This window comes from Felis catus, chromosome F1, assembly GCF_018350175.1.
Source record: "Felis catus isolate Fca126 chromosome F1, F.catus_Fca126_mat1.0, whole genome shotgun sequence".
Taxonomy (NCBI): domain Eukaryota; kingdom Metazoa; phylum Chordata; class Mammalia; order Carnivora; family Felidae; genus Felis; species Felis catus.
In genome coordinates, this window is record NC_058384.1 from 11757664 (window position 1) to 11778158 (window position 20495).

General features: G+C 40.9%; 1 protein-coding gene across 2 annotated transcripts in view; it reads right to left on the bottom strand.

The window, feature by feature from the left end:
* Nucleotides 1–20495, bottom strand: part of NME7 (NME/NM23 family member 7) — a 260452-nt gene that overhangs the window by 159406 nt on the left and 80551 nt on the right. For both annotated transcript variants that reach the window (XM_045048905.1, XM_019821576.2), the window contains exon 7: nucleotides 14990–15095. In XM_045048905.1, the coding sequence (XP_044904840.1) occupies nucleotides 14990–15095 (106 nt within the window). The remainder of the gene's footprint in view (nucleotides 1–14989; nucleotides 15096–20495) is intronic.

Consider the following 20495-nt stretch of genomic DNA (forward strand, 5'->3'; position numbering starts at 1 on the left):
GAGTTAAATAGGTGATGGGTACTAAGGAGGGCACTTGTTGTGATGAGCCCTGGGTGTTGTATGTAAGTGATGAATCACGACATTCTACACCCCAGAAACCAATATTACACTGCAGGTCAAGTAACTGGAATTTAAATAAAAATATGGAGAAAAAGAAAAAGATTTGGCTTCAAGTTGTTCTAATCTCAAATCCAGGATATTCTCAAGGATAAGAAAAACAGAATAGAGTGTCTGTAGCATAAATCTAGCCCAAATTTCACGACTGATTTCAAACACATCAGAGACTCTCTCCAATTTGCTCGAATGGAAATCATCGAGATTATCCTGAAGAGACACTGCCAACCATTCCTTTGGTAACTAGGCTATTCTGTAGTAACTACCACCAAAATAGGTCTGGAGAAGTCACTAGGATGAGTAACTCACTCTCCATTTCGCAGACACAAGCCACCACCTGTAACACAGAGAAGCAGTAGCTGTAAGTCGGTGATAGGTTCCAAATGAACTAACTGCCAAAACATGTGAGGGCCTTGAACCACAGGGTTTCTAGAGTAAGAAGAGGTGTGACTAGGTAGAAAAGCAGGGTACCATTTATTAACAATCCCCTCCAAAAACGGGTACAGCATTCATGTCCCTTCAGCATTTTTCAGAAGTGTCAACTCCTCCCATCTCTTAACATGTCACCTGGAAACCCCAGCTTTTCAAAGACCTTTACCATCTTTTCTTTAGATGGGTGCCTTTTTTCTCCCTCATAAGAATCGATTATAATTATGGGGCACGTGGGTGGCTCAGTCGCTTAAGTGTCCGACTTCGGCTCAGGTCATGATCTCATGGTGCGTGAGTTTGAGCCCCACGTCAGGCTCTGTGCTGTCAGCTCAGAGCCTGTAGCCTGTTTTGGATTCTGTGTCCCCCTCTCTCTCTGCACCCCCACCCCCTCATGCTCTGTCTCTCTCTCTTAAAAATAAACATTTTTTGGGGGGCGCCTGGGTGGCACAGTCGGTTAAGCGTCCGACTTCAGCCAGGTCACGATCTCGCGGTCCGGGAGTTCGAGCCCCGCGTCAGGCTCTGGGCTGATGGCTCGGAGCCTGGAGCCTGGTTCCGATTCTGTGTCTCCCTCTCTCTCTGCCCCTCCCCCGTTCATGCTCTGTCTCTCTCTGTCCCAAAAATAAATAAAAACGCTGAAAAAAAAATTTAAAAAAAAATAAACATTTTTTAAAAAGAAGCAATTATAATTATATTGTCAGAAGTTCAGCATTTATAATCTGCCATATAAGCTGAATCAATCTTCTAAAGTCTTACAACACGAACTCGTGCTGCCTTGGCTTTTCATTTTTAAAACCGGTCCTGATAAAGCAACAGCATGTGCATTGGATCCCTGGACCCCACCTCCACAGGGATACGTGCTGCTCCTGGGCTGGAGGAAGGAAGCAGCTCAAAGAGCAGGACCACAGCCTGGGCAGAAGAAACTCCTGTCTTTCTTCAGCCACTGTACAATCCACAGGCATTTCTGCAGAGGACAGGTTAGGCACAAACACAGAAAACCAGTACGAGGCGCTCCTCCAAGGCAAAGGAATGGGAACAAGCTACCTCTGCTACAAACCTTGATACATGTTTTCCTGGAGTCTACATCCTGTCTAGCTATGCTGTTAGTTCTCATGAGTTCGTAAGTTACACAGTCCTCTAACAGAGTTCATAAGTTACACAGTCCTCTAACAGACAGTGCATGTAAAATAGGCAAGGGGCAAGGGGAGAAGTCTGTCATCAGAGTTCTGCATAAGAGCCTGCCTTGATCCTCCTGTCCCTCCTAGAAGTCTCTGTGTATACAAAGAACCTAGTAGGTCAACAGATCAATATCTCAAAGGTATATGTGTCAAGTTGCTTCAATAACATTATTCCCTGTATAATGACGGCTGAATGCTGATGTATAAAAAAGTGAAAAAAAAGGAATGGGAAAATGAAGTTTCCAATTTATTTTCAAATGAAACGATCCTCCTTCCAGTAAACATCATCCCTTAAGTAATACACATGCAGGATGTCTCTCACAAGTCTTAGTGTAGGTCTTGGTAACTCAGAAGTATGAATGCTCCAAATGTAGAATAAAATATGATTTGAAAGTTTAATTATATAATGTTCTTTTTAAAATATTTATCAAAACATAAACCTAAAATTAAATATTATTTGGAATACAAAAAATAGACTATAAAAGAAATTCTGAAATTATGAAAGCTTAAAACTGCACTATGGGAGCACCTGGGTGGCTCAATCAGTTCAATGTCCAACTTCAGCTTAGGTCATGATCTCATGGTTCATGGGTTTGAGCCCCACGTCGGGCTCTGTGCTGACAGCTCAGAGCCTGGAGCCTGCTTCAGTTTCTGTGTCTCCCTCTCTCTCTGACCCTCCCTGTTCATGCTCTCTCTCAAAAATAAACAAACATTTTAAAAGATTAAAAAAAAAACTGCACTATGACTTTTTTCTTTTAGGTTGTATTTCTTTTTTTAAAAACTTTATTTAAATCCAGCTTATTTAACATGTAATGTAATAATGGTTTCAAGAGTAGATTTTAGTGATTCATCACTTACATACGTCACCCAGTGCTCATCCCAACAAGTACCCTCCTTAATGCCCATCACCCATTTAGCCCATCCCTTCACCCACCTCTCCTCAGATTGTTCTCTGTATTTAAGAGTCTTGGTTTGCCTCCCTCTCTGTTTATCTTATTTTTCCTTCTTTTCCCCTATGTTCACCCATTTTGTTTCTGAAATTCCACATATGAGTGAAATCATATGATATTTATCTTTCTCTAATTGCCTTATTTCGCTTAGAATATATTCTAGTTCCATCCACATTGTAGCACATGACAAGATTTCATTCCATTGTGCGTGGGTGGGTCGGGGTGTGTGTGTGTGTGTGTGTGTGTGTGTGTGTGTGTGTGTGTGTGTGTGTGTATCACACCCTTTTTATCCATTCGTCAGTCGATTGACATTTAGGCTCTTGCCATAATTTGGCTGTTGGCGATATACACTGTGACCTTCAGGCACCTATTTTAGAAGTCATTTTCCTTACTGTTAGACTTGGTCCAATGCTCTTTCAGTGAAACTAGGTTCCATTCCAATCTCACTAGTGAGAAATGTCAATCTACAGACTGCCTAGCCACAGATCAAATTGATCTGTTATTCTTATTAAACAACTGCTACACAGAATTCAGAGGATTAGAGAAGCTATTTTGGTAGAACAGAGTGTCCCGGCCACCCAAATTTTCCATCATTCCAAGAAATTCTCATCAACCTAAAAACCAAGGGGCCTACCTCTGAGCTATTGGAACAACTGAAATCCAAGAGGTGCCTCTTCCCTAACCATCCCCTAACCATGGTGGTTACTAACCTCTCCCAGAGAAGGAACTAAGAAACTTCCATTGGATATAAAATTTCATAAGGCTGGCCTCTGACAGAGGCTGATCACGACAGGAAATGCACCGTGTTCCCTGACCTGAAAATTTCTGATACGTGGTTCTCAAATTGGGTGTTCATCAACACAACCTGGTGAGATTGTTAAAAATGCGTATTTCTGGTCTCTGGTCCAAACCTACTGAAGTTGGGGCCCAGGAGGGTGAATTTACAAAGTCTGCCCAAGTGGTTCTAGCACACACTAAAGTTTGAGAAGCACGGTCTCCCATACTAGTGACACAACACCATGGATTCAGGTTTGAGTTTCACATCCCAAGTACGTTAAGGTCTTAGGGTGACTTACATCCCTTGAAGGAAACTACCACACTGGTGGTACCCAGTGAACCATAATTCCTGGTGTTCATGCACTGCACAATCCCCTCCCATACTGACTCTGGACTTAGCCGTGCGACTTGCTTTAGCCACTGAGACATGAAGACACGACGCAAGCAGAAGCTGGATAGGCACTTACACGCGGAGGATGGTCTTGAGATGCTCTCCTTGGAAGGCAGCAGCCATGCCACAAAGAAGCCCAGGGTGGACTACTGAGTGATGGGAGGCCACGAGGAAAGAGTCTCTGGAGGGGGAAAAGCAATCTTGCATGTTCTAGCTCCTGCACAGCTCCCAAGCTGAAGAAGCCACCCAAGCGACCCCACGTGTGCCACGGAAGAATCACCAGCGGAGCCCAGGTAATCCACAGAATTTTAAGAAATAATAAATCGTTTTTAAGGAACTAAGTTTGGGGGATGGTTTATTTTAAAGCAATAGATAAAGGAATCACTACTGAGTTTTTTTTTTTTTAAATGTATCATGTAATATAATCTCTAAAACTGTGGTTATTGATACCTAATTTCCTTGCACATTTGCTATGGAAACTGCATCACCGGTATGAACTTCTTTAATGGCAGTAGGTACCGCCACCCCCATTTTGCAGATTAAAAGAAGTGAGGCTTTAGGCATCCAAGAAGTGTTTCCAAGGTCACGCAATTAGTAAATGCCAAGCTGCAGAAGCATGCGAGGCCTTCCAAACACCGTACGTTAAATTAACAATGCCACGTCCAGTAGGGTTTTCACTGAGCTCCTTGCCATTCCCTTATTTAGATTCTTGTGTCCGTTAATTCAAACAGATGAGTATAGATTTGTGGTTTTTCCTACACATCACCGGGCTCTAAAGACAGCCTAAGGTTCCTCATGTGCACATCACAGTTGCTAAGTGCTAGGGCTTTGGCTGACTAGCAACAGACGTTTCTTTATTCCAGTCAGATGTGAAGAGCAAGCTCTGATTTCCAAAGGGAAGGGACACGACGACTTGTCACTGCTTTTTCACTGATAGAGAGCCTATAATCACAAAGGCACACGGGCAAGCCTGGGATCAATCCATTCGCTTCTCCCATGGTAACGTCTTCAAACAATCAACACCATTTATTCATCCTCCACCTGTCTCCAAGAAGGAGCCATTAGACAAGACCAAGTTCATACATTAAGAAGGACTTCTGAGGCTCAAGGGTGGCTCAGTCGGTTAAGCGTCCAACTCTTCGTTTCGGCTCAGGTCACGATCTCGGGGTTTGTGGGTTTGAGCCGCATGTCGGGCTCCGCACTGACAGTACAGAGCCTGCTTGAGGTTCTCTCTCTCCCAATCTCCCAATCTCTCTCTGCCCCTCCTCTTCTCACTCTCTCAGTCTCTCTCTCAAAAATAAACAAACATATTAAAAAAAAAAAAAAAAGAAGGACTTCTAAACTCAGAGTTTGAGACACTAGTGCTGGAACTGTACCTTTAGAATGTGTGCATGGTTATAGACATTAAACATCAATAAAGTTGATGAAAAAATAAAAGTTAAGAAAAGGAAAAATAACATTCTCGCAGCAATAACTGAAAAGATGAAAAAAGATTTCTATCAGCGGCTGTTGAAAGCATTCTCTTTTCTTTATCATTTGCTAAATACAGCCTTTTCTCTTTTTTTAGGGTTTTATTTTACTGCCAGTTAACATACAGTGTTACCTTAGTTCCAGGTGTACAACACAATGATTCAACAATCCACACATCTCCCGGTGCTCACCATGACAACTGCACTCCTAAGCCCCATCACCTATTTTCCCCATCCCCTCACCGACCTCCCCTCTGGTAACCATCAGTTCGTTCTCTATAGTGAGGAGTCCATTTCTTGGTTTCCTATTCTGTCTCTTTTTCCTGGCTCATTTGTTTTGTTCCTTAAATTCCACATGAATGAAATCACATGCTAGTTGTCTTTCTCTGACGGACTTTTCTCGCTTAACATGATACTCTAGCTCCATCCATACTGTTGCAAATGGCAAGAACTCATTCTTTTTTATGGCTGAATAATACACATATATATACATACGTGTGTTAAGGGTCTCACTCATATCTTCCATTCTTCTCGAGTCCGATGATCATTCTTAACGATCATTGCTTTAAATTCTCTATCAGGGTGGGAGGGTGGCTAAGTGGCTCAGACAGGTAAGCGTCTGACTCTTGGTTTCGGCTCAGATCATGATCTCATGGTTCGTGGAATCAAACTCCGCATCAGGCTCTGAGCTGACAGTGCAGAGCCTACTTGGGATTCTCTCTCTCTCTCTCTCTCTCTCTCTCTCCCTCTCTCTCTCTGCCGCTCCCCCACTCATGCACACACTCACGCTCCCTCTCTCTCTCAAAATAAATAAACTTAAAAAAATAATAACAAATAAAGAGATAAGTTCTCTGTCAGGCATATTACTTATATCTGTTTTGTTTTGATCTCTGCGTGTGGCCTTGTCCTGTTCTTTCGTTCAGGATAAATTTCTCTGTCTCCTCATTTTGGCTGCCTCTCTGTGTCTGTTTCTGTAAGTTAAGGAAGTCAGCTATGTCTCCTACTCTTGCAAGTAGTGACTTTATGAAGAAGAGGTCCTACAGTGCCCTGCAGTGCAATGTCCCCTGTGCACCAGAACCTGGCACTTCCGGAGAATAGCCTCTGTGTGTTGCTTATGCCCTGCTGTTGTATCTGAGCCACTTTTCCTTTCAGAGCAGTCGTCTACACTGACTCTCCGTTGTGGGCTGTGCTTGCTCTCTGTGTTGTTAGCAGGACCCAGGTAGGCGAGCTCTGAGGGGGTGTGCACCCTGGGAACTTGGGAACTGGACAACAATGTTAGCAAAAGTTGCATGGGGCCACTAATCCTATGCTGGATCCCCAAAAGCACTACGGCGGGCGGGGGCCGTGTGCCAGGGTGGCCAGGGGCACAGGGCTGGGAGTGTGACCCAGTGGTGGCTGAGGGTGAGTGGCTAGGCACGGTGCGGCGGCTGGGCAAGGCACGCGGAGGCAGCTGTGCACCTGGTGGCTGGGCGTGGTGCAGGAAGGTAGCCGAAGGTCACAGCTGGGCTGGGTGCCACGCTGTGCCTTGGTGGGGCACACGGGGCAGCTGTGCGTGCAGGGGCTGGGTGCGGTGAGCACACAGCTTTAGCAAAAATTGCTCTCAGCCCTAGGCCAAGGCTACCGGTGTCTGTGCAGCCCCGCCTCCTGCAGGTGCCTCTGTGTTTATGCCGGGGGGCAGGGGAAGAAAATGACATCTGCCAGCTTGCTTACCTTCAAAGAGCTCTGCCAGCACTCTACAAAATCAGTATGAACAGATCTGTCCGAGTTTGGAATGTGTGGAATCCAAATAGATCAGTAACTATAATAAATGGCAAGAGGTTGAATTCAACTATCCTAAGACTGAAAAAATAAAAATCTTCAAAAGTAGAAATAAAACAAAATTTAGCCATAGTGGCTATACGATATGTATTAGAAGCAAAAGGCTCAAAAAAATTTTTTTAAAAGGATATGCCACCTTATGTTTAAGGTAAACAACATAAAACCATTAATGAGAATGAAGTAGGACACCGAGTAATAAACAAAAAGATGTAATAATCATACATAACAATGTAGCTACAGGACATACAAAGCAAAAACAGTCCTAATTAAATGGAGAAACTGACAAATTCATAACAAGAATGAGTAATTTTAACATGGGAGAATGTCTAAAAACTTATTTTCAGAAGCTGATAAATCAACCAGACAAAAAAAGAAAAAATGGAGGAAGGATGTAGATCTGAACAACAGATTTGAATCAACAGTTATTTCTATACAAAGAGAGAAGAGTGCAACAAATACCCTTGTTTTCAAGCACACACTGGAAGTATTTTTAAAATTTAACCATGCACTAAGTAACAAAGGACATCGACAAATTTCAAAGAACCAATTATCACAGAGACCTCATTCTCTGACAATGTGTAGACATGAAATAACACGTGAGCTAAAAAAAAAAAAAAAAGGAAGAAAAAAAGAAAATATTTTACAAGGAAGAGTGCAAAATATTTAGAGAAGAATGACTGTTTCTGCCATCACAGTTTGTAATATTGTGGAGGAGGCACACAAAATCATTAGTCAAAAATCACTATATAATATACAGTATGTGGACTAATTAATATATAACAGCAACCTGCGTTAAGGGCTCTGAAGAAAAGCAGAATGCTGAAAGAACATGTCACTGGGAACCTAGTATCTTCTGGGGGTGTGAGGTTAGCTTTCCCTGAGGAAATGACACTTGTGCCCGGGGAAGGAGGAGGGAGGGCACACACACTCCATGCAAATGGAAAGCAAGGAATGAGTCTCAAGGAGAGAAGGGTGAGGGGTATTTGGGGATCTGAAAGGCAGACAGTGGCACTGGAGTGCAGAAGCAAGGAAGAGTGACCTCAAACAAGTGTAAATAAATGATACCTAAGAAAAGTAGATTCTTTTCTAAAAAAAAAAAAAAAAAAAGTTTCTTTGTTTATTTTGAGGAAGAGAGAGAGATCCGAGGAGGGGCAGAGAGGGGGGTGGAGAGGGAGAATCCCAAGCAGGCTCTGCACTGTCTGCACAGAGCCCAATGCAGGGGCTCGATCCCACCAACTGTGAGATCATGACCTGAGCTAAAATGAAGAGTCAGAGGCGTAACCAACTGAGCCACCCAGGCACCCCAAAAAGTAGATTCTTGAAATGTAAAAGAAAACAAACAAGGACTGCTCTTAGCGACTAAACACCTTCAAGAATATAAAAAGCACTACTCACATCTAACTAGAAAAGTTTTAAGGAGGTATTCTAAGTTTAGAATTCTCAAGAACTTGTTTATTATTTATCTCTTAACTGCCATTATTGACCAGAACAGCAATAATTTCTCTAAGTCCTATCTTAAACTGTATTTTTCACCCGGTTAAGATGTTAGGAATTAAAATCACCCTTCATACCAACTATTAAATAACCTTCTACCCATGATGGCTTTCCGTAGGCATGCCAGGATGTTAACTATGTCTTCTAATGCTTCGATTCCATACCTGTAAAATGGGTTAATAATCCATCAAACGTGATGATGGGAATCTAGATAGTCTGAGTGATAATCCATGTAGAGGCAAAATGGTACAATGCGACAGAATGAAGGCAAATGTGGTGCATGTCCCAATGCCACCGTCTAAGAGCTTTGACTCTTTGGTGGCCAGCAAGTGACTTTGGCCAGTTACTTAACGTTTCATTGCTCAGGCTTCCTCAGTGTGACATGCGCTTCAAATACTCCCTATGCTATAGTTTTGAGGATAAAACAATTCACATAAAGTCCTTCGCACTCCACAAATGTGAACTGGTATTACTATTAAAACTGTTTTTGTGATGCTATCCTTGAGAAAAAGCCCTTCAAGTGTCTCATAACCAGATATGAATCTTCCCTCTACCCCTCAGTCAAGTCGTCACAGCTGACAATCCTCGGGACTTATATTTTACTTTAAACGCTATGAGATTTCGAAACATATTAGCAAACAAAATTTCACTATTTCAAAATAAAAAACAATTTAATAGCCTAATAATACACACCTACTGCTTCAGGATCGTTAAACCAGCAAAATTCTTGAAACTCCTTTTTTTTTTTTAATTTTTAATGTTTATTTTTTAAGGAGAGAGAGACAGAGCACAAGCAGGGGAGGGGCAGAGAGAGAGGGAGACACAGAATCCAAAGCAGGCTCCAGGCTTTGAGCTGTCAGCACAGAGCTGACGCGGGGCTCGAACCCCTGAACCGCAAGATCATGACCTGAGCCGAAGTCGGATGCTTCACTGCCTCTTGAAATTCCTTCTAAATCACTAATTTCAGGGACACCTGCGTGGATCAGTCAGTTACGCATCCGGCTCTTGGTTTTGGCTCGGGTCACGATCTCACAGTTCGGGAGTTCGAGCCCCACGTCAGGCTCCAGGCTGACAGTGAGGAGCCTGCTTGGGATTCGCTCTTCGCCCTTTTTCTCTGCCCCTCCCTTGCTCACACTCTCTCTCTAAATAAATAAATAAACTTTTTTAAAAAAATCACTGATTTCATTTAACATCCTCATAACATACAAATCTATTAGGTGTTTTCACTGCCTCTAATTTTGTGTTTTGAGAATGCATGCTGCTACACTCAATGCACTCAAAGGCAAAGGTCTTACGTGTAGTTCAATGTACTTGGTGCATCTGTTATAAGTTCCCTCCACTGTTTTGTCTACTCTTTCAGATAGAACATAAAACATTCACAGAACTCCAAAACTGTGACATTCTAAGGAAAACTGGGCCCACTCCAGGAATTTTCACTGGAACAAAGTGAGATTTACGATGTTTCCATCCAATGTCTTTGCACCCAAAAATTTCACACCTCTTCCACAGGGTCCCAGGGGCTGAATTACTTGAAGGAAATCTCACACCAAAAAGTTAAGAACTTAACCAATTCAAGCAGCCTAAGTTGGTGGCACATGTCTTATGGGGCTCTGGGCCTACCTAGCATCAAACTACCATTTGGGGCGGAAATGAAAACTCTGCAAGAGAGTCTGAGTAAGAATAACACAATTTTAAAAAGTGAAAAACTTGATAAACATGACCTTGCTGGTATTCATCCTGTGCTAGTTAGCATATCAGAGTCAATTTGGGGGTAAATTTGTCAACTGGCCAGAATTCGCAGAAGTAATTTGCTTCCCAACTAATTAAATGCAAGCAGACCCCAACACTGTCTCTCCATACCTTTGTAAAAATAAAATCTAACATGCTTTGAAACAGTCTCCATGAACATAGCATTTATTTTACAGCCAAAACACAACACTGAGGTACCGAATACTGGGTTTAAATTTAAAGGCTGAGAGGAAACTTAGAAACCACCTTGACTCACTTTACTATGGGAGAAACGACATTTCAGGAAGGACAGTATTTTGAAAAATGCAGTATAACTGTTTAATGCCTAAATCCATTATAAGAAGGGAAATTTTCCAACAAAATTTCAGGCCTCTAGTACTTCAGAGGCTAAATCTGGGTGACACAAGGGCAGAAGCAGCCATCCCGGCACTGGCTGCCACCTTCTCCTCCCCACCCCACCCCGGGCCAACCACAATGGCCCAATGGAATAGGGAACCACTGATGACTGCTGAATCAACCTGAGGTAAGTGAGGAGCCTCCTGCATGGATTTAAATTAGAACCAGAACCTGAGGGAAAAATTACAGTACGAATAGAGTAGTAATCATAATAGTAGGAATGTCGAACACATAGAGCACGTTAAGAGTTGGGCACTGTGTTTAACACATGCATCCTGACATTTAACCATTTAATTAATCATTTAGCCATTTAACTGTTGCCGTCAGTGCATTTAATCCTTGCAGTTACCCTTTTAAGACGATGTGCTATATTATACTTATTTGATAGATAAGGAAACAAGGGACAAAGAGGTTCAATACTTAATGCAATTTCCCACAGCTAGTAAGCAGCAGAGCCAAAAGACAAACCTACACAGCCTGATTTCAGAGTAAAAATAATTCATTTCATTGATGGAATTAAACTAGCTACATGGAAATAATACTGAGGACATCAAAACAAACACATTGTATAGCTTTTAAATTAAGAAAGAAAAAAAGAAGATAAGAACATTCTCCTTGTTTTTCTTCCCTGGTAAATCCTGAGTCCCCAAGTGACAAAATGTACTTTAATCTACGTACAGGAACACGGCAGATGCCCCAAGTGTACCCCATCATTTTTTCCCGCCACCTCATCTGCAAACTAAGCTCTCTTTTTTTCTAGCTCTCTTAGAAGTAAACCTCCACATCCATACAAATTAACTATAGGGCTAAGAACTGAGGCTGCCTACATCCACATGACTTTATTATTTGTGCCAAGAAATTCTTACCCGAAGATAAGGCTATAAATCAGTAAATAACTTCATTGTTTGCTTCAGGAACTTCCCAAAAGTCCATTTGCCCCAACAATAGACTACTCAAACAGTCCACAGTATTCCCTCAACTGGACAAACAACTCACTTATCCAAGAACTGTGTACTTAACAAGACTTGGTTAAGAGCTTTGTCTCACTGTTCCCACTAATCCTAAACTATTAGATCATGAACTTTACCCAGTTTCAATCAGATCAGTGCAAGACCCACCTTAAATCTCTAAAGGTCACACCCAAAACCCTACAATACAGGCCCACTCTCTCTCCCTAGTGAAGTCTGCCAAGACCATCAAGGCGTGTTCTCACTGTACTAAGCAACAGGTTTGCTTGGCTGAAACTATTCTGGACTTCTTTGGGGAAGGTGACAGTCAACAGAAGGAAATGACCCAATTCTATTTCAACTGCTCGCGCATCAACACCACCTTTTTAAAAAATCCCTTCTTCCCTCATACCTATTCTAGACCACAGGTGAAATTAAATACACCAGGAAGTGAGATCCTTATAGAAAAAGATAAACATATGCCAGCACTTGAAAGGGCCCACGTAAATCTAACAATAAATTCAACATGAGGTTTTGAACTACATTTCACTGCAGCCACAATTTAACTCTAAGCTATAGTGGATTAATTACACATTTTAAAATGGTCTAAAAGGATCCCTAAAATTGAGATTTAGAAAGAAAAGAAAAACAAAGGCCTCAAAATGCCAACGTTAAAAGAATTCGGCCATCTGACCAGATTTTACAAAATTTCCTTCAATCAACTCATATGCCTCTAATATTATGTATCAAATATAAATACATGAAACATAGCCAATCTGTTAAAAAATAGCTCTAAGAATGATTTAAACCTGTATAAATATAAAATAAATCATTCTGACATCACCATTCATTTAATCACTTTCATTACTTCAGTTATATTTATGCCATTATTAAAGTACATAACCATATTTACTAGAATCCTATTTTATTCCTGCCTTTCCATGCATCCCACTTTTCCTTAGAAAAAAATAAAACAGTTGCAGACCCAATTGAATGTATTAAGATGCCAAAGGTAAGCTTTTTAATGAAGTTGAAGCTTTTAAACAAGAAGAATTTGTCGCATCATATTAAAACGTGTGTGTGGGGGGGGGACCTGGGTGGCTCAGTCAGTTAAGCACCTAACTCCTGGTTTTGGCTCAGGTCATCATCTCGTGGTTCATGAGTGCCAGCCCCGTGCTGGGCTCCACGCTGACAGTGCAGAGACTGTTTGGGATTCTCTGTCTCTCTGTCCCTCCCCTACTCATGCTCTCCTTCTCTCTCAAAATAAATAAACTTAAAAAAAAATTTTTTGTGTAATGTTTATTTATTTTTGAGAGACAGAGCACGAGCAGAGCAAGGGCAGAGAGAGAAGGGGACACAGAATCTGAAACAGGCTCCAGGCTCTGAGCTGTCAGCACAGAGCCCGATGCGGGGCTCGAACTCCCGGACCGTGAGATCATGACCGGAGCCGAAGTCAGACGCTTAACCGACTGAGCCACCCAGGCGCCCCAAATAAATAAATAAACTTTAAAAACATAACAATAAAATAAAACATGTGTATTATATATGTATACATGCGCATATTATGTATGTGTATGTGTATACATGAATGTATGTATGTATGTGTACACATATGTGTGTGTGCATATTTGGGTATAAATGTGTGTGCGTGTGTGTGTGTGTGTGTGTGTGTGTGTGTGTGTGTGTATTCATCCCAAGGTAAGAAATGAATGCAACATAAAGTCCCAATTTTGTTTTTCATAGCCTGTCAACACCAGCCCTTTCAAATATTATCATTCCTTCCTGTGGAAGTGTTGCTAACCGTGTTACCGTAACCATCTTGCTGTGGAGTCATATACGTAGAGGAGAGAACGTGGAGGGTAGAAGAGACCAGGTCTGTATCCTAGATTCCCTGCTCTAAATTGGGGGAAATAACTTATTCTCAGATAGCCTCAGTTCACTTATCTGGAAAAGAATGATATATCCACCTACTTGGCATAATTGACATGAAGACAAAAGGAGATAATGTATAAGGTACTCGGTATACAGCCTAGCACATGGTGGAAAGGTCTCCAAAAATGTTCGTTACCGATCGTGCATGTTAGCTCCCTATAACTGTGGTCCTAAGGATTTACGAGGTATTAAAGTACTTCCCAAATAATTAAAGAAGTATTAATTATGCAACAAGATCTCTAAGATCTTCATATCCTTTCAACCAATACTTCTATTTCTAGAAAACTAGCCAGGGGAAATGACTAGAGATACTGTCAAATATTCATGTACAAAGATATTCTTTAAAACTTTATTGTTAACATCAAAAAACTGGAAACAACCTACGTAGCCAAATATTATACTACATCTCTATGACTGCATGGTGTACAACTATTAAAATATTCGTGAAGAATTAAGAGCATCCAAAATGCTCCCTAAAATTAAAACAATATCCTATGGACATACATTGCAACCATGTTAACAATTACATGTCATTCAACATGTTTAATTTAACAATGCATGTCAACAATTACATGCACACATCCACATATTCAGAAGAAAAGAATTTAGAGGAAATATAAAAGTATTAACAATGTCAAGACAATGGAAAACCAGGTAACTTTTACTGTTTCCTTTTTCACTTTATTTCCAAATTTTCTACTGTATACCCGAATTGCTATCCATCTCATTTCCAAAAGAATTGGGAATAGTTCACAAAAATGCACACAACAGAATAAAACAGATGAAGAAAAATAAAGAAAAAAGTTTACACTCTCCGTATATAGCCATATATATATATATATATATATATATATATATATATATGTATATATATATCTACCTATCTCTGCACGTGTGCACATGTGTGTATGTATGTATGTGTACAAATATGTATTTCTGTATTCACAGAACTTTGTTTCATATACTAAGAACTGAAGGAAGTTTCTCCAGCTTTCTCAGGGCATACTGCAGACATTGTTTTAAGACCTATTTCAGTGAATTAAGTAAATCGGTTATGTGGTGGGAGGAGGCGGATTTAAAGTCAAGGAATCAAGATCTTAAACAGGACAAGCATGGTCACGATCAGCACCTCAAGGAACGCCTTTTTAAAAAAAGGTACACATATGTAGATAAATATAAGTGGAGACAGATTTTTCACTCGTGTTACCTTTACTCATGTGGCTTCAAAAAAAAAATGCTAAAATGATACTTTCATTTCTGCTGTGAAATACATCAGAAAATGAACTAAGAAAATAAGCTCCTATTAACAAAAGGTACTTGGATACACTGTATTTAACACAGCACTTACCTTCACTGATAGCATGGGGCTTAATGATGCAACAGGTACAATTGGTAAATTTAGCGGTGTTCGCGGGTCCACAAACTCCACTCGAAGGAAAAAATAACTCCGTTTCCTAAAGACAAAAAGAAATAACTTTGGCATATGTAATCTCTTATCTTGGATTCCTAGGATATTAATGTGAGAGGGGAAAAAAACGGCAGGATTACTTTTAAAGTTTCATAATGAAAACTCTTTGCTTCAAATTTTCTAAAAATGACTTTTACAAAGACTGATGAACCGAACCCTGTTTTAAGTCTTGGAATCAAAAGATCATCTAAAAAAAAGTACAATTAAAGTAATGAGGACATGTAGCATTCTGCCTTAGGATTAAAACTAATAACATCTTAACATACTTTGAATATTGGAAGTAATGAATATAAAGTTCTTATTTTCCTCAAAGCATTAGTTCATAGACACAGGTCCGATTTTAAACTTTCTATTAAAATTTGTGAAATTAAAAACTAGGAATTCTTTGTAGAAACAGATTAGTATTTAAGAATCAGAACTGCGAAATTAGCTTTAACTAATTAGCTTAAACTAATGAACTTACTACAATTCTAGCATACAATTAAATCATATAAGCTTTATTTTATAACCAGATTCAGGCTATGGTATCTGCTTTGTCCATGGTTCCCTTAGATGACAACTCAGCAATCTGAACCAGCCACAAACACAGTCACACTAATTAATTCTTTTAATTATTCAGATAAATGCCTTCCGCCTGAAGCTTTTCCTACTGTTATTTCCAGCATTCCCCATAAGTCCCTCTGTCCCAAGCTCCAAAGGACTCTACCAACGTGTAAGGGGCCACTTCAAATATCACCGACTCCAGGAGGCCTTCTGTGACGTCCCCAGTCAAAACTGTGGCTATTTGGGCAACTGCCCTTCACAAGTTTTAGATCTGCAGCAAGTAACTAACCTGCATGGCTTTGTAGGTCTTTCAGCACCTAAAACAAATGCCTCAAAGTAAATACTCATTTATCAACGAATTTAAAGATTGCAAGATCACAGGAAGTGTTAATGTACTACACATTTTGAAAGCCACAGTACAATGTACTGTGTACATTTTTAAAGCCACAAAGAAGATGTGGACTTGTTCAAACTGGAAAGGAAAGGCCTCCTCTAGGGTTCCCGTTTCTGTGCTTCCTTTGCAACAAGACTCCTCAAAACGGGGGGGTCTTTATTCTCTGTCTTTACTTTTCACCTCCATTCTCTCTTAAGGTGACACTTAGGTTTCATCCCCAAACTGCTCGATGTGACCTCTGCGTTGCCAAGTACTCTGGCTACTTCTCAGCCCTCGCCTCACTGGGTCGAGCGGGATTTGACACAGGTGATCTCACTCCATATCCTGCAATGCTTCCATTCATTGACTGTCTTCCTACCTCACTGGCCACTCCGTCTCAGTCTCCTCTGATGGTTTTTGCCCACGCGGCTGACCCCTCCGTGTTGGAGAGCTCCAGGGTCCATCTTCTACCTACGGTCACCCTCTTGATGAGCTCGAGTCCCATGTCTTTAAATGCCATCTGTATTCTGATGGCTCCCACGTTTCTGCCTCCAGTCCAACCTCCTCCCTAAATTCCACACCCATATCTCAGCCACTACCACTTATAGAGGATGCACATTTAAAATGTCCTGATTTCCACCGTCTCCCATAAAATCTGTTCACTCCCACCCTGTTTTCCCATCCTTCCAACTGCACAGGCCAAAGAAAAAAACTCCGAGTGATCCCTGATTTCTCTCCTTTCCTTAGCCATCCACCCAGTCGCTCAGGAAATCCTTTATAACGTGTCCAGCCAGAATCCAACCGCTTCCATATCGGTCACCCCGGTCCATGCCTATCACCAATTCTCCCTCTGACAACTGCTCTAGCCTCCTCACTGCTCTCCCCATTCCAACTTGCCCCCCAGCACACCTACACCCACCTGGCTTGATCTATTCTTAACACTGCAGGCAGCATGAAAACCTGTAAAACACATGCCGCCCCTCGGCACACAACTCTCCAGTAGCCTTTTATCTCATTCGGAGTGAATTTTAAAGTTCTAGACGCCTACAAGGCCTTTCAGGATCTGGCCCCTAGGCCCCTAGCTGTACCTTGAGCTAATCATCGGTTTCCACAAAAACATTTAGATTTCCGTCCGGGCACCCCTGGCCTCACCCCCTCGCTGTTTGACTAAACACAGCAAACAAGTTCCCACCTCAGAAACTTTGCCTGTACTCTTCCCTTCCCTCCCGGAACACTCTTTCTCTCTGATATCTGCATGGTTCCTCCCCCACTTCCTTCTGATCTCTGCTCAAACCAGAGACGGTGAGGACTTCCCGACACACATTTGTATTTATATATCAATATATTTCACAGCATTCCTCACTTCCACCCAACGCGCAATCCTTCCTCCACCCTGGGCTTTTTCTATCCCTTCCCCCGCTTTATTTTCTTCGGAGCACTTACCACCTGACTTGTTTTACGTCTATTTGTTTATTATCTGGCATCCCCTTCACCATCAGATGCAAGCTCCGAGTAGGCCGGGACCTCGTTTTGCACTAGCAGCTTCTCAATGTTAAGAAACGACTGAAATTCAGAAACTAATACATTCTGCATGTGCTAAGAAATAAGATCGCTCTACCCACGCTGCACACATAAGAAAGCCTTGACTAACGAGCCCTTGCGGGTTAGCAAGGGGCAAAGCCAGTATTCAGACCCAGTCGCGCTGGTTGCAAAGCCCTGAGCCTTTTCCATCACCTGTCCTTCAAAAGTAAAGAAGCTGTGCTAAATTGTTACACCTCTAGCTGAACCAATTATTGGGCCAGTTATTTTTGTCTCGACTTTCCTCTTCTCTTCCTCAATTTTTAAAACTGAAAATGCCAGCTTTCCAAGCACTCATTTACTGTATTTCAGGCAAGGAATATGAAGGTCTTACTTAAATCTACCTTCTTGGCGAAAGTGAGTTAATTCTACTTTCTGCCTTTGCTTTCTCTTTCTCCCTGCATAGGCCGTCCTATCTGTCCCAAGGATTAATCTAAACGGACATTTGCAAGAGCACTTCTACTAGGTCATTGTTATGGCAACTGATTTAGAGAGTTTACACAACAAATGTGATAGTCTCACAAAGAAATGTTCGCATCCCTTTGTGATCTGAGCTGCTTAAACACTTTACATAAAGCTCCTCTCCTTCCAAGTGTTCCTGCTATTACTCTTAGCCTTTTATATGTTCCTAAACTACCTAGCAGGGAAGGATAGAGATATGTAACTTTACCAAAACCTAAAATGAAGACTGATGGAGTCTTCAATTTTTTTTTTTTTTTTTTTTTTTTACTATATCTTACTTAACAAATTGTAACAAAACAGTAGCACTGTTTCATAAATTTCACCTAAAATCCCACTGGTAATCTCACTAAAACATCTGACTAATCTACATTCTTATCTTTATTAGCATAATAAAAGCATCACTAGGGGCGCCTGGGTGGCGCAGTCGGTTAGGCGTCCGACTTCAGCCAGGTCACGATCTCGCGGTCCGTGAGTTCGAGCCCCGCGTCCTGCTCTGTGCTGACGGCTCAGAGCCTGGTGCCTGCTTCAGATTCTGTGTCTCCCTCTCTCTCTGTCCCTACCCCGTTCATGCTCTGTCTCTCTCTGTCCCAAAAATAAATAAACGTTGAAAAAAAAATATTTAAAAAAAAAAAAAGCATCACTAAATGGTTGTTAGTTAAAAGTTTCTCCAAAACTTTTACATAGTAATTTTAAATATCATTTTTGTAAATGCCTCAGACTAAACATGAAAACACTGAACTTGCTCTCTACATACCCTCATACCAAATAAGAAATCTGTTCTCAGAAAATCCAAACCTTTAAGAAATGAAATATGAAGTCACGTGATCAATGCAGCCTTATTTACAAATAAAAAAAAAAAAAGAGAACCTAACAAAATGTCCAAAAGTAAGGGGATGTTTAAATAAATCATGTTATATTCATACAAAATATTCTGTAGCCATTAAAATGTACTCCTGTGACAATAATCTGTTAACATGAAAAATATCATATTAAGTGAAAAAAATAATCAAGTTAAAACCAGGTACATGGTGTTCCTATGTAAATTATATAAATGATCAAGAGAACAAGCTGGAAGGAATATGCCATAAACAAACTGTAAACATCAGTGGCAGGATTACTGATGCTAAATTTTCTTCTCTCCACTTGCCAAATTCTCTGAAAGTGTTTCCATCACTAACGTATTCTAAAAGACGGTAATGTTTAAAACAAGGTAGGCCACTATTTTTGGTATCCATAGTTGGTTAAACATGGGGCTGGTGGTTAAACATGGGGCTCTGGAGACAGAGGTACTCGGGCTCATGTTGTCAGGAGGCCAAGGTGCTTAAATTCACCAAGTTTCAGTTCCTGGTAAATTGGGATGATCTAAGCGACTACACGGGAGACTGTGAGAATTAAATCAGATATAAAAGCATGTGGAATGATGCCTGCAACGTAGTGAGTACTCGATACACATAAGGTCTCTGTTAGTTTTGAATTCCAAAACATTTTTGAACACCAGTGACCTAGATCCTGGAGGTATGACGATGAATTGGACATCCTCGAGGAATTCACAGTCTACTGAGAGGACAAACATAAACACAAATACTTTTCAAAGATGGTAAGAAATAGAGGTATGTAGTAGGTATGAAGGGTACCTCACATAGAACCAGGAAATTGATAACAGCTGAGCAGAGTTGTTGCCACTGGTTTCTAAGTTTTGTTGAGGTATAATGAACATACTTCCAACTGAGTATATTTAAAGGATACGATCTGATAAGCTTTGACATGTTTATTCCGGAGAAAACATCACCACAATCAAGATAATAAGCATTATCAGTCATCCCTCCTTCCTCTGGGCAATCCCTTTCTTCTGCCTCTCCCTGCCTCCCCTACCATTAACCATTACCTTTACCATTACGTCCCTTACCATTAACAAGTTGGCCTGTAACCAATGATCTGTTTTCCATCGTTAGGAATTAGTTTAATTTTTAATAAGTTTACTTAAATATAATTATATAGTATGTGCTCTTTAGTCCCGCTTCTTTCACTCAGCAAAATTATGTTGAGATTCATGCAATGTAGCGTATATCGATACTTCATTCCTTTTTATGGCCTAGTAGTATTCCATGTGTTAATATCATGGTTTCTTTATCCACTCATCTCTTGGACATTCGGGTTATTTCTAGGTTTGGGATATCACAAATAAGGTTGTTATGAACAAAGTTGTTATGCGCAAGTCTTTGTATTGATATTTGTTTTCATTTGTCTTGGGAAAATACTTGAGTGGAATGGTTGGATCACAGGGTAGCTGCATGTTTAAGTTTTTAGTTGAGTGCCGGCCAAACTATTCCCCAAAGTGATTGTACCATTTTAAATTCTCATCCATCCCCCCAAAGTGACTGTACTGTTTTAAATTCTCATCTATCAGCAGTGTATGATAGTTCCTAAGTT